At 37.0% G+C, this 13,864-nt stretch overlaps 1 protein-coding gene across 8 annotated transcripts in view; it reads left to right on the top strand.

Moving 5' to 3' along the window:
- Positions 1-13,864, top strand: part of fbxo9 (F-box protein 9) — a 94,345-nt gene that overhangs the window by 33,046 nt on the left and 47,435 nt on the right. For all 8 annotated transcript variants that reach the window (XM_043679689.1, XM_043679680.1, XM_043679716.1 and 5 more), the window contains 2 exons: positions 2,314-2,413; positions 13,430-13,560. In XM_043679689.1, coding sequence (XP_043535624.1) covers positions 2,314-2,413; positions 13,430-13,560 — 231 coding nt within the window. The remainder of the gene's footprint in view (positions 1-2,313; positions 2,414-13,429; positions 13,561-13,864) is intronic.

Raw genomic sequence — 13,864 nt, 5'->3', positions numbered from 1 at the left:
TTCTGAACTTAGTAACCTGTAGTGACCAGTGTTTGGCACTAGATGGAGCTTGGTCAAATAAAACTTCAGATGAGTGTAATTTTAACAACTTACAGTATTTCCATTTTGATTATGTTTCTTCCAAGTTTTTAACTTATTTATTTATGAATTTTGGCATTTAGGAATGTGCACATTTCACCTTAGTTGTTTTTTGCTGAGAAAGGTCCTAAAGTACTATATGGTGTCTTTTATATTTAATCACTTATTTTATTTTGCAAGTATTTTAGCTAAGAATGTACAGTTCTGCAGTTATGGTACAGTATTTCAACATGTAAATTGATTTCTCTGGGCAAGAAATGTCCAAAGAAACCTAAATACTGTTTTTAATGGAACTTCTTATTCACTTAAAATTATTTCACTTAATGTTGCAATTTTCAGAAAAACAGCCACTGTTTCAAATCAGGACTTTGTGAATGCAATTCACTTACAAATGAGTGCTGGTAATTACAAACGTTTATTTAGACTGTGTAGAGATACCATACAGTGCAGGAGAGACTTTTCAGCCCAATGAGTCTATGTTTTCTGGAATGTTAACAGCTCCTTTATCTGCCATATTAATGACCACCGCTCAAATTCTGACTACTTTAGTTAGTCATGGCCTATTATTTTCTTAAAACAGAAAATGCTAGAAATACTCAAAAGGTGAGGCATCATCCACCGAGTGAAATAATTAAGTGATCACATCAATGGTCTTTTTTAGACCTGATTCTCCCTGACCAGTTTATCTATATCCCAAACGTTAGGCCATCTGTCTCGATTAATGAATTCTGATGACATTGCACCATCTCCGATATGTGAGGAAATTCCCTGATGTTTTACTGATCAGAACTGAATTCAAAGTATTTAAGGTGAAGTTTGATGAAACTCCTGCTTCTAACTTTATATCTGGTGTTTCAGTTGTGTTATTTAACATACAGGTAGCTTTGTTGTTTGCTGCTCTGCTTTTTTTGGCCTTTTTTAAGTAAAGTTGACTAATTCTTTCAGTTTAATCTTCAGGTATTTTAACAATATCCCTGGAATATGCATATCAGTGGTTATCCTTAGTTAGCTACATTAAACTTTGTTTGCCACTCTCCTGCCCACTTAGTTATTCTGCTTAAACCTGTCAGGCATTTCAAGCTGCCTCTCCACTGTCCTCTCCACATTGGTGTCATCTGAAAAGTTGGAAATGTTTCTTTAAATTTTTGAATCTAGCTCACAAGCAATTAGGAACAGTTGTAAACAGTCTTAAGACTCACAGCTACCTCCAACTTCCTTTATCATAACTCTCCCAGTAAGTATTTGTATTGTTTTCTGCCCTGCAGCTAATTTCTTCTTCATCTTCGGGAGTTAATCTGAACTTCCACATCTTTGAGTTTAAACAGTAGTCTTTTACATAGAACCTGGTTAAATACATTTTGGAAGTCAAGATATAGTGTGTCATTGAGTTTTTATCGTATACATGGGATGTCACTTCCTCAAAAGAAAACCAAGGTAGTTGATAAAATGTTACCTTCCAGTTCTGACTTCCTATCGTTTTGTTATTACTATATGAATAATACCAACATTGGCAGTATCCCAAAGAACACAGTTTCAGCTAAAGATTTTGAAAACCAGTTTTCAGAACATGTAAATTTTAAGAAAATTCATTATTGCTATTCAAAATGGTTCTGCTTTTGATAAAGTAAAACATTTCAGAGAATAGAACCTTGAAACAATGAAAGTTACTTCACCCAATTTTTACAGACCAGCCACAATACAAGTGATCAATGATCACCACAGTACAACAAAAAACAACTGTACAAAACAATTTCAACTTTAATAACTTTCCTGGTCATCAATAAATTGATCTTTCTATATCATAAATAGATGTAGAAATGCTTTCTATTTGTTTTAAGCTGGCGATCAAGAAGAAGCTGAATTATGGGAGAGAAAAGTTGATTGCTAAGGGTTGCTAATCTGAATGATCAATAAGTTAATAGCTTGGGTATATTGGATAGTGTGGATGGCTGAAATATGTCAGAGTGTTAACATCATCTCTATCATTTGTAATATTCTCTTAATTATATGTGTTCAAATTGCAGCTGCTCAGACAACCACGTTATTTTATTTTTAAATTATTGTTCATATTCTTTAGTATATCCCAACAATAATTATTGTCTTTCAATATATGGTAAAATTTATCAATCACTGATTGCTTCTGATTCTTTTAGCTGTTTGTTGCAAAGATGAAAATTTAATAATGGGATGCTGTGCATATGATCTAGATGCTGACAATATCTCTTTTGATTTCAGCCATCAAATACTATCGGAGGGCCATGCAACTTGTACCTGACATTGAATTCAGGATCAACTATGTCCATTCTCCCGAAAGTGATGGAAATGGCAAAGCTTAGTATGTGAGAAATTACTGTTTAGACTGTATTCTTGTAATTCAGGGTGAAAAATAGCAATTATTTTCATTAATCACTACGTTTGACTATTTGCATTTATGGTGAAAGAATCTTGTGAAAGGAGCTGTTAAATTTGCTTTACAATTAGTCTATTAACTTCCATGCAGCCTATACTTATATTTAAATGAAAACAATTCAACTTGAATACTGTCAGCACCCTCCCCTGCATTACTCCTTTAAATTATTTGGGTTGGTTTTCTGCCTTATTGTTGGACAGATAACCTGCAAGAGAGAGCCATAAACAAAAACATCAAATAACCTTGGTGGGATAAGAAGAGGAACAGGCAATAGAGAGATGGATGAGTTGGTGGGGGTGTTACTGAGTAGCTTGATGATCTCGGAGGAAACACCCATACTATTCCCAGGCCTGTGAGCAGTGCTTAAAAGCATTTCCCTCATTCGTTCAACCATTCTTGCACTTGCTAGATTTTTTTAAAAACCTAAGAAAGCTAGCATATTTGGTAAAAGTTGAATACTTGCTAAAATTAATGCAGTCACATTACAAATCACCATTATAAGCTTTTAATATTTAAAAACTTGATCACCTGTCTGTCACCTGCTTCTGTTAAAAGTGAAATTGGATGGGTTCACATTTTTGCTATTTTATCCTGTTGGATGCAAGCAAGCTGATATTTACAAGTTAAGATTGAGCTCTAAATACCTGCATCAGACAACTGAAAGAATTGCCGTTATGTTAGTTTGCTGAGCTAAGAAGAAATTCCAGAGAAATTTGCTCCATTTTTATAAGACTTGAATGAGACATCAGGAAACTATAAGCCAGCATTTTTAACAGTCTTCAGCAAAGTCTTTAAAAATTATTGCTTAACATCTGGAAGAACGCAAATTGTTAAAAGATGATATAAGGTTCAAGAATAAATGGACATGTTTAACCAACTTGGTGGAGATTTTTTGATTATATCACTGATACAGAGGGGAAACAATTAGTTGACGTCCTCTTAAATTCTGCAAAATGTTTCAGATTAGCATGCAGATTAAGGGTTATAGAAAAGAATTGAGAAATAGGTCTCAAAGTTTGGTACTGGATAGGAAATTAGATTAAATACAGAAAATAGACAATAAGCATAGATTGAATCATTTCAGTTTGAAAAGAGGTTGGGGTGAATTACTTTCAGGATCATAATTAATATCTTTTTTTAAAAAATAGATTTTTTTTGTGTGTGTCAGTCATAAGAAAAATCTTCTAAATTGCAATATTGCTGGTAAAAACTCAGTCTGGCAGTATCTGTGGAGAGTGTAACACTGAATCAATATTTGATGACCTGATGAAGAGGCAACGTCATGAATCCAAAATCTTAACTTTGTTTTGCTTTCCACAGATGCCGTCTAAAGTTACTCTTTTAATTTCAGATTTCCAGTATCTACAGTGATTTTCCCCTTTCATGTAAAACATACGATAAGGAACAGTGCAGGCAGATTCAAAATAACTTGGTCAATAGTTGCAGATTAAACTTAGCGTAGATAAGTGCAAACGTAATAAATATTGGTCGGGTTGGATATAGGCCATTTGGCCCCTTGAGCTTGCTCCACCCCCATTCAGTAGAATTGTAGGTAATCTGATTGTGGCATTAACTCCCCTTTCATGACGGAGGGGCTCTATTATGTGAAGTAATATATGTTAGAACCAGGAACCAAGAGAACATGTAAGCGAAACAAGTACGCTGAACATGAAAGAAGGCAGTTACAAATGAGCAGCAATGGTAATGTAGCATTTAGCTGCAGTAAAACCAAGAAAATGACACTGCATTAATAGAAGATTAAATCAGGAATTCGAAAGCAAAGAAGTGGGTGTAACTATTCCATCATATAATTAGGTAAAAAGTTAGTTAGGTAAATCTTTGAAAATTTGCTGGATCCAATGAATTTTTAATGGGTTTAAAATGTGTTATAGTTTTTTTTTGGAAAACCGATCACTCTGCAAAATAGCCACTAAGTCAAAGTTGTGTTTGTGGACATTCTAGTAAGTGTTTGAAGCAATCCAATACTAATATCCAATGTGTGTGTGTGTCATGAAACAACCCACCGCCCCACAGTCGAACACTTTAACTCCCCCCTCCCACTCCACCAACAAGTTGCAGGTGCTGGGCCTCCTCCATCACCAATCTCCAACCACCCCACATCTGGAGGAGGAACACCTCATCTTCTGCCTTGGGACCCTCCAACCACACAGGATCAATGTGGATTTCACCAGTTTCCTCATTTCCCCTCTCCCCAACTTATCCTAGATCCAACCTTCTAACTCAGCACCACCCTCATGACCTGTCCTACCTGTCCATCTTCCTTCCCACCTGTCCTGTCCAGCCTCCTCTCTGACCTATTGCCATTACCCACCTTCATCTACATATTGCACTCTGAGCTACCTTCTCTCCACCGCCTCTGCTGACAAGCCTCATTCCTGATGAAGAGCCTATGCCCAAAATATCGATTCTCCTCAGATGCTGCCTGGTCTGCTGTGCTTTTCCAGCACCACACCCTTGACTACTTTCTCGATGGTCTGAGGTTAAATTCGGTGCATGTTCTGAAGAGATGTTATAGATGTATAGATGTTGAAGTGCCACAAACAGATGCAGAAAGTAAGCAAGGAAACTAATGGATGCTGGCCTTTATCACTAGAGGACTGGAGTATAAGAACACAGAAGTTATACTGCAATTTCTTTTTTTAAAGTGCTGTTTAGATACTGCTTACAAGCAGATCTGCGTACCAAACCTTAGGAAGAATATTTTGGCCTTGGAGGGAGTTCCATGTAAGTTTATAAGAATAATATCTAGACCTTGGGAATTAAGTAATGAGGACAGATTATACAAATGAGGCCTGCTTTGTCTACAATTTTAGAGGCATATGGTCTGATCTGGTTGAAATCTTCAAGATATTAACAGGAAAAGATATGGTTAACAAAGATAAATTACATCCACAGGTTGGAGATTCTGCAACTCTCGGGGCATAGTCTAAAAATTAGGGCCAGGTAATTTGGGAAAGATTTTAAGAAGCAATTCTGCACACACAAGCTGTAGAGTTTTGTACTCTCCTCCACAAACAGCAGTTGATGCTAGGTCTGTTGTTAATTTTCTATCTGCAATATATTTTGTTAAGCAAAAACATTAAGGAATCTGGGCAAAAGGATATGAAGTTATGATTGATCTGTGGCCTGATCTCACTTAGTGGCAGAACAGGCTAGAGAGGCTGAATGGCCTACTCCTCTTCCTATGTTCATATTTCAAAAAACTTTTGTAATCATTAAAAAAAACATACTGTAAAAATAAACAGTTCACTGCATTCTTAAGATACAGGCTTGACGTTGACAATAATGTTAACCAGTATTTTTATTAAATATAAAGAGATAAAATATATAAAAAGGAAATCTGACAAAAATAAAATTGCTAGCAATAACAGGCTGTTTACATGTTCTTATCCCATCAGTAATCTTTTTGTAATTGTAATTGCTTGCATATCAGTGCTTTTGAAATATACTTGATGTCACTGCCATCATTTGCTTTGCTTAGTCTGAGAACATAGCTCCTTTGTCTCCTGCAAAGAACTGACGTGAAAAGTTAACCCGTTATTTGTCTTGGTTTACCAAAGGCCCTGCTATTTGATTTTGGCACTTTTTGTTCTTGTCTTGTGTCATGACCTGTTTATGAAATCATTGCCTAGTGGTTAACCTGATTGCTCCCAAAACTGATTTGTATTATGTCAGGTCTTTTGAGGTCCTCAGTGTAGGCTTTATGACCAGTGAACTAGTTCTGAAGTGCACACATTTGTGTTCTGTTTGTAATACAGCAACTATTTGCATACAGCAAGCTCCCCAATCAGCAGTGATAGTGAAAAGGTAATTTGTTTATTTCATCATGCTGAGTGAGGATTAATGTTGATCAGGACACAAGGAAAGCACCCTGCTTTTATCTAGCAATATTGCTGTGGGAACTTATATCTCCACCTGATATGGCAGAGAGGATCTCCAGTTTTTCATCTCATTCAAAAGGTTTTACTTCCAACTGTGCAGTCCCAAGGAGAGTGCTATGCCTTTTGTGGTTATTATGCTCATATCCCGCAGTCGGGTTTGATTTCCTGACGCAGATGAGAAAGTCTGCCACAGATGAAGCACATTGCGATCTCTCATCTAAAAATGACCAATACTGGCAATCACAGCGGGTCAGAGAGTGACTTCAGCTCTGATGAAGAGTCACCTAGACTCAACATTAGCTTGCTCTCCATGAATGCTGTCTGACCTGCTGTGATCTCCAGCATTGGTTGTTTTCAGTACAGATTCCAGTATCTGCAGTAATTTGCTCTGGCAATCACTCATCTGTTCACTTCAAATATGGTAAAAGCCATATGTAATTTATCAGTATGCCGTCTACCTTATTTATTAAAAAGAGAATTATACATTGCACCAGAGATAATGATAATGTTGTGTTACTTTATGCCTCCATAACGATACGTGCCTAACAATGAAATATACAAAAATTATTTTAGCAGTAATAGACAATGGTCAATAGGTGGTGCTGTAGTAGTATATTTTCTGCTGAATGTTGATATCTTGCTTTACATGAAGATTCCTCCTCCACTGTTCCTGTCGTCTTTGCCATGCACTGTGGCTTGTGCTGCCATTTCCAACCACTTTCACCCAATTCCCAGCTTCTTATTGCTACTTGTCATTTCCTAGCTCTCTTTACCAGCTCTGGCTTCTCTTTCCTCCATCACCCCATTGCAGCATTTTGTTCTGTACCGCCTCCTGGGTGTCTCTTACCTTTCTGCATTGTCCCTGGCCTCTGTTACCTTACCTGCTAGCTCCATTTTCTTTAGTCTGTCACTTTTCTCCCCATTTCCAACACCACCACCGGCTTCTCTTTCTTTTATCCTTGCCTGCCAACTTAAATTATTTGCCTCGTGCACCTGTCTTTGATATTTTTTCACTAAATGCTCCAGCCCTCAACCAGGTAGAAAGTCCACAGGAAACTGACCAGTTTAATAGTAAGATCCATGTATAGTTTGGTTAAACGATGAGATAATGTTTTAGGGTCAGATTAAGTTACGATCCAAAGCCTTATCAGCATTTTCCTTTTACTTTTTCAAGCATGTCAGATGAAGCAATGCTTTGAAAGTTTTAATGCTTATAAGACATTCTGATAGTATCTTGGGCAATTTGTGTCTGATTTCAACAGTAAATACAAGCTTGATATAACACAATGTAATCCATTCCTATTCATCGCAATTTAACAGATTGAAGATACGTTTATACCTGCTTTGTGGATTTCTGGTTAGATACATCCTTTTATGGCTTTGTAGTTCCCTGTTCAATTGCATTTGGTTGTATTTTAAAGAAGAAAAGGTTTATAGAAAGCCACTATTAAGGTCCATTTTGTAGCACATCAGCCCTTAAAAATCGGGGATAATTTTGGAGAGAGGTTCCAGTTCAGATTTTTCAGTCTTTCAATGTTTGATGTGCTTGTTGCAGAGCTTAAAAAAAAGGCAGGTTTTTTTTTTAGAAGGCTGCATGTGACTCAATTTACAAAATCGCAAGGAAATAACTTGTGTATGTTTCCTTAACCTTATTGAAGTATTGTGTGCTACGCATAGAGATAGGAAACATACAAACATGAGTAGGGTCTCAGGGTAATTAGATCATGACTGGTCTTTCCCTCCGGCTTGGTCTTTTCTCTAGATCTACCATTAGCTTTACCTAATAAAAAATGTTACCAATAAGCTCAGCACATATAGCCTTCTGGAGGATTGAAATCCAAATTTCTACTATCCTTTGTGTGAAATAAGAGCTTCCTGATTTCACTCCCAAAGCGATTTGGGATGTCTTGAAGTCATGAAATGCTTTATATGAATGCAAGTCAATCATCAAGGTCTAATTTTATGTCCTCTTCATTTCTCCCACTGCAGAAATTAACATCTCTGTACCTGTGCTATCAAATCCTTTGTCATCTTAAAAATCTTGATTAGATAATCCTTCAACCTTCGAACAACAAAAGCTTTCATTTCTATTGCATCTTTGACCGTAAAGTATACCATGGTTCTTCACATGAGTATTATCAAATAAAACTTAGTGCCAAATCATGAGTGTGTGGAACAAATGACTGTAAATGTGTCCATAAAGGTAACATTTTAGTTATGTTTAAGGGAGAAAAAAGGTGGCAAAAAGAAGGTTAAGGAGGTAATTTACAGAATGTAGACTATTTCTGGGAATGATTTAAAGTATTTAGTATAAGAACGAACAGTAATATGAGGAAAAGCTTTGTCATGAAATGAGTGGTTAGGGTCTGGAATACACTGCATGAGAGTGCAGTGGAGGCAGGTTCATCTGAGGCTTTCAAAAGGCAATTCCATGATTATTTGAAAAGAACACCGTGTAGGCTTAGGAGGAAATGGCAGGAGAATGACTCTAATTGAGACAATCATTTGGAGAGCTGTTACAGATACAATGACCTCCTTCTCATTAACAGTTCCAAGATTTTGAATTTGAGCCTTTGAAGCTCATATTAGGGTCAGGAATAAAACACAGGAACCAAAGAGCTTGATTCAACCTCCAAGCAAGTTGCCAGGGAGAGAGATTGTTAGTGGCCCAGGACATTTATGGTGGGAATTGATCATACTAACCCTAATCCATCTTGATATTTCGATGAATAAAACTTTTGCTCATCCAGTATTTGCCAGGCCAATGAGGGCAGGTGGCAGAGGCTGCCGATCAGAAGGTCTCAATTATGGTTACTGTCTGACTATGACCGATGGGGTAGGTATTCTTAGTCAATCTGTTGAGATTTGTTATGGCACACCTCTGGGGCAGGTAGGACTTGAATCTGGGCCCTCTGACTCAAAGTGGGGGCTCTATCATTGAGGCACACAATCCCTTCTTACCAGTGGGATACCAGGGCCAGAGTAAAGATATTTTGATGCAAAATACTTATGTTCCTTGATAGAGAACAAGAATTTTAAATAGGATGTGAAAACTGCTAGAGGAGGTAGTGTGAGGTCTTTGGTGTCAATCAGGATATTGCTATGATGGAGGAGTGCACCTGTCTCTTCACACTACTCCACTGGGCACAGCATAAACCTAAGCTACTTTTTCCAGTTCTCAAGCAGACAACGAAATACCTTTAACCAAAAAATCTTATCATCTAGGTTTCTTAGTACAGAGGAACCTCGATTATCCGAATGAGATTGGCAGGCACTATTTCGTTCGGAAAACTGATCAGCAACCCAAGGAAACCTAAACACATAAATAGAAAGTGGGTTATAACACCAAGGTTTCGCCGGAGGCTCACTGATGATGTTATCTAGTACGGTGACGAAGCATCTGAAAACCAACCTTCCAGCTCAGCGAGCAAACTTACATCCAGAAATGAGAGCTTTAAGCTAGTCAGTATGTTCTTGGTAGGCTTTTCCCAACTTGGCTTCTTCCAAGCAGGCCCTCTTCCAAACCAGTTAGTTTTTAGCAGACTTCCCTCCAACTGAATCAGATAAAACAAGACCTTTTCCAAACGAATCACTGTTTAAGGCAGCAAAGCAAGTCATGGGATTGTCAGAAAATGTTGTTAAAACAAATCACCAATATCTGCAATGAACATCCAATGATTAGATTAGATTAGAGATTACATTACTGTGTAGAAAAAGGCCCATTGGCCCAACAAGTCCACACTGACCCGCCGAAGCGCAACCCACCCATACCCCTACATTTACCCCTATACCTAACACTGCGAGCAATTTAGCATGGCCAATTCACCTGACCTGCACATCTTTGGACTGTGGGAGGAAACCGGAGCACCCGGAGGAAACCCACGCAGACACTGGGAGAACATGCAAACTCCACACAGTCAGTCGCCTGAGGCGGGAATTGAACCCGGGTCTCTGGCGCTGTAAGGCAACAGTGCTAACCACTGTGTCACCGTGCCGCTCACGATCTTTTTTTTAAAAGGAAACACTCCGGATGTTGTCTACAGAACTCTAAATATACCAATTTTCCATAATTCTTCAAAACTTAAGTCCTTCAAGCAATATTAAACATAAAATGTTTGGTGACCAGAGTATTACCTGCCATTGCATTGATCTGGATGGGACGAGTGGTGGAAGATCCTAGTCCATCCTAATCTATCCTAGTCCAAGTTAGTGACAGGCAAATGGCACTGTGAGCTCCTGGCCCAGTACTTGTCTGCTTTCATTGTTTCCTTTATTTTCCTTTTTACTTTTGCTTTTGCTCTTTTTTTTATATCTCTTTGAATGCTTTTTTGGCGTTTTCAGCAGATCAAGAGCGAGTCACACATGTCCACGAAGCTGGGCTTGCTCCTTCAGTTTTAGTTAAGATAATGAATCGTTTTTGTCATCCAAAATCTACCAAGACGGATCATATTGGACTCAAGATGTTAACTCTGTTTCTTTCTCCTTGGATGCTGCTGGACCTGCTGAGTTTCTATAGAGTTTTTTGTTCAGATTTTACACATTCATAGTATTTTGCTTTTATGTTCACAAGGAAACTCAAATTCTGGTTTGATTTGAACTCCGTGTGTCAGAATTCTGCCCATTTATCTCTGATGCTCATTTCTCAGTGCAGTACTCACTTCCTTCATCCAAATAGAGATGTACTCAGGGCTTAGCTCAGATCGTGGAATTCCAGTCAAAGGAAGAGCTCTGTATTGTCGTTTTCTGCCTCCTGCCTCCCAACTAGGTACTACCCCATATGATGAGATGGGCACTTTAGACCCCACAGATCAATCCTATCTAAATGATTGCTTTGAAGCATAAAAATGCCACCATTAATAATAACTTTCTGTAAATCTTGCTGCCCTGTAGTACACCTTATTCTTCTGTAATGGTCGACAACTGAAGAGTTACTTTGCCTGATCAAATCTGTTCTTTGTTCTGTTTTTGTTCAAGTTTAACTTAGTAGTACTTTAAGGTCTAATGATTTTACAAGCTTAGTATTAGTGTAAAGCTGAACTCTGATTTTAATTGCAATTTGATTTCAATGCGAAGGTTAGTGTCTGAGCTAACTCTAAAGTGAAGCTGTGTGAAATGTGATTGATGCAGTGTCATGTGTTTTGCACACCACAGAGAGCCCAAATCCAGCTGTAAAAACTTACTTTTCAGAGTGCTCAAAGTCAAATTAATCTCTTGAACATTTGTAAAATTTAAATCAAAGAAAAATATTTCAGATATCTAGAATCCTGAGTCAAACAGAAAAGTTTGGAAGCGTTTTGGCAAACCAGGCAATATCGGCGGAAAGAGAAATAGTGCACCTTTTGCGACGATGAGATTTTAAGAGAACCTGCCTGATTTTTAACTTAGTTTTAAAAAGCAGGATTCTGAACCACAAGACTGTTAACTCTGTAAGTCTCAAATGTCACTAGCATGTATAACATATAGCCAGAACCAGTTTATTAGGAGATGATGTTGGACCTCCTTATACAGATACAGGATAATTTGAAGCGACTGAATGGTTTGCAAGGTTGCTTTTTTTAGTGTTGACAACAGCAGAATGAGACACTTCAAGGCCAGATGGCTGAATTCCTTCCTTAAAGGGCATCTACTTGTTATTCAATGAAATTTCTAACATTGGGGAATGATTGCACTGATTTAAACATTTGTCAAGCTCTCTACTAAACAGGAGTTAAAACTTCCAGCCAGGCAGGAGCCATACAATGTAAACAAAAGTCTGATTGGCTGCAAGACTGAACTGTAGCAACTTGTTGAGTAGTTGTACAAACTGAGATAGAAAGTAATGTTAAGTATTACTAGTATTAAAGAAATGTACATGAAACTCTACTTGTCCAATAATAAATTCTAAAGGGCTGGGAGGAGAAAAACCTAAACATTTCGGTATTAAAACAAAATTTGTTTAAAAGGTTAAAGGTCTTTTTCTCTGCTGCTGCATCTGAATTCACACCAAATATAAATAGTTCTGAAATTGCAAGATATTTATTTTAGAATTTCTGTATTTATGGCCAGATGTTTTAACATTGCAAATTGAACCTTTTTGTGTTAACAATTTAATGTTATTGAATTGCAGTGTTTTCCATGATGAAAATTTGTTTTCCATTCTAAGGGTAATTTTTTTAATAATTTTCTTTTAAAAGAAATTGAAGTTTTTAAAAGTTTATATATGATCAAGGATCAAAATTATAAAATTGGTAGTTAAATCCTTCGCTTACGTGAAGTATCGCAACTTATATTCCATATTTAAATATTTTTTTCCCAGCTATTTAAAGCTCAAGAAGCTGGCTTCAGTCTCCTATTTTAAGATTAGTAACTTTATTCATCTGTATTAAGGATTTAAAATGACAATTATCCTCAGTTTTGGTAACCACTGATGTGTGTCACCATGCCTCATAAGTATAATTGACATTAGTTGACCAATATCTGAACGTTAACTGTTTTGCCCTCTCTCCTGTATCTTTCAAAATGTTTACGAGGTTAAATGAAAAGATGGGACGAATCAATGTAAGATTTTTTTAATTGTCCTTGGTGGTCATAAAGGAAATTACAGCTTGTTTGTTTCTTGGAGTAACTTCAGGATGCAGCAATTTAAATTTCATTTAAAATAAGCAAGTTCGACTCCCTGGTAATTGTAAAACCTATGCTTCTGAATATTGGATATTTTTACACAAAGTTGGAGCCCCCTACAATCTAATTTTGGAAATTTATGTAATATTATTACCCTTTTAAGTAAAGGAAAGCTAATTTAGAGAAGGGTTTTGAATTTTGAGTATCATCCATGAGACTGCATTATGAATATTGTGTCCATTTTGATTGTCCATTGTGAAAAATATTAATGAAAAGCAAAACCAGGAGAAATTAATTTGTATGGACTTATTCTGGTTATTTTAATGTAAGAATGTATTATTGCATAGTACGCATTGTTAAATTATTTCATAGTACAAATAAATTTGTATTATAATTCCTTACAGAGAGTAATTGCTGTGTTATATGCTTATTTGTGCAGCAAAGAAGATAAGGGGAAAGCCAAGGAAATAACTGATCTGTTACCGTACTTTCAACAGCAGCTCAGCTTACAGGACTCTTTCCACAAAATATGTCAGCCTGAGTTTGGTGTGAATCAGACACACATATCAGGTACAGTTTTCTTTAGGAGTTGCAATGAAACAATTGTACAAATCATTCCCTCATGAATTAATTTTGTAAAATTGAAATACTTTTGAAGTACAGTTCAATTCCATTACAGCAGGCTAAATACCCAGGAAAGTCATGAATTGAACCACTTGTTTGCTTTCTATAGAATGACTTTGGGCAGATTCAACCTAGTTTACAATGGATACGGGCTCATATGTGAGACATATTGAGAATCTCCTCAAAATTAAGTGGCATGGAATGGAATCGTGTCTGTTCTTCTGAGGATTGTGGCCTAGGCTGGGGCAGG

The sequence above is a fragment of the Chiloscyllium plagiosum genome, chromosome 3 (assembly GCF_004010195.1).
Source record: "Chiloscyllium plagiosum isolate BGI_BamShark_2017 chromosome 3, ASM401019v2, whole genome shotgun sequence".
Taxonomy (NCBI): Eukaryota; Metazoa; Chordata; class Chondrichthyes; order Orectolobiformes; family Hemiscylliidae; genus Chiloscyllium; species Chiloscyllium plagiosum.
Note: the sequence above shows the minus strand (reverse complement) of the source record. Positions and strands in the feature narration are given on the sequence as shown.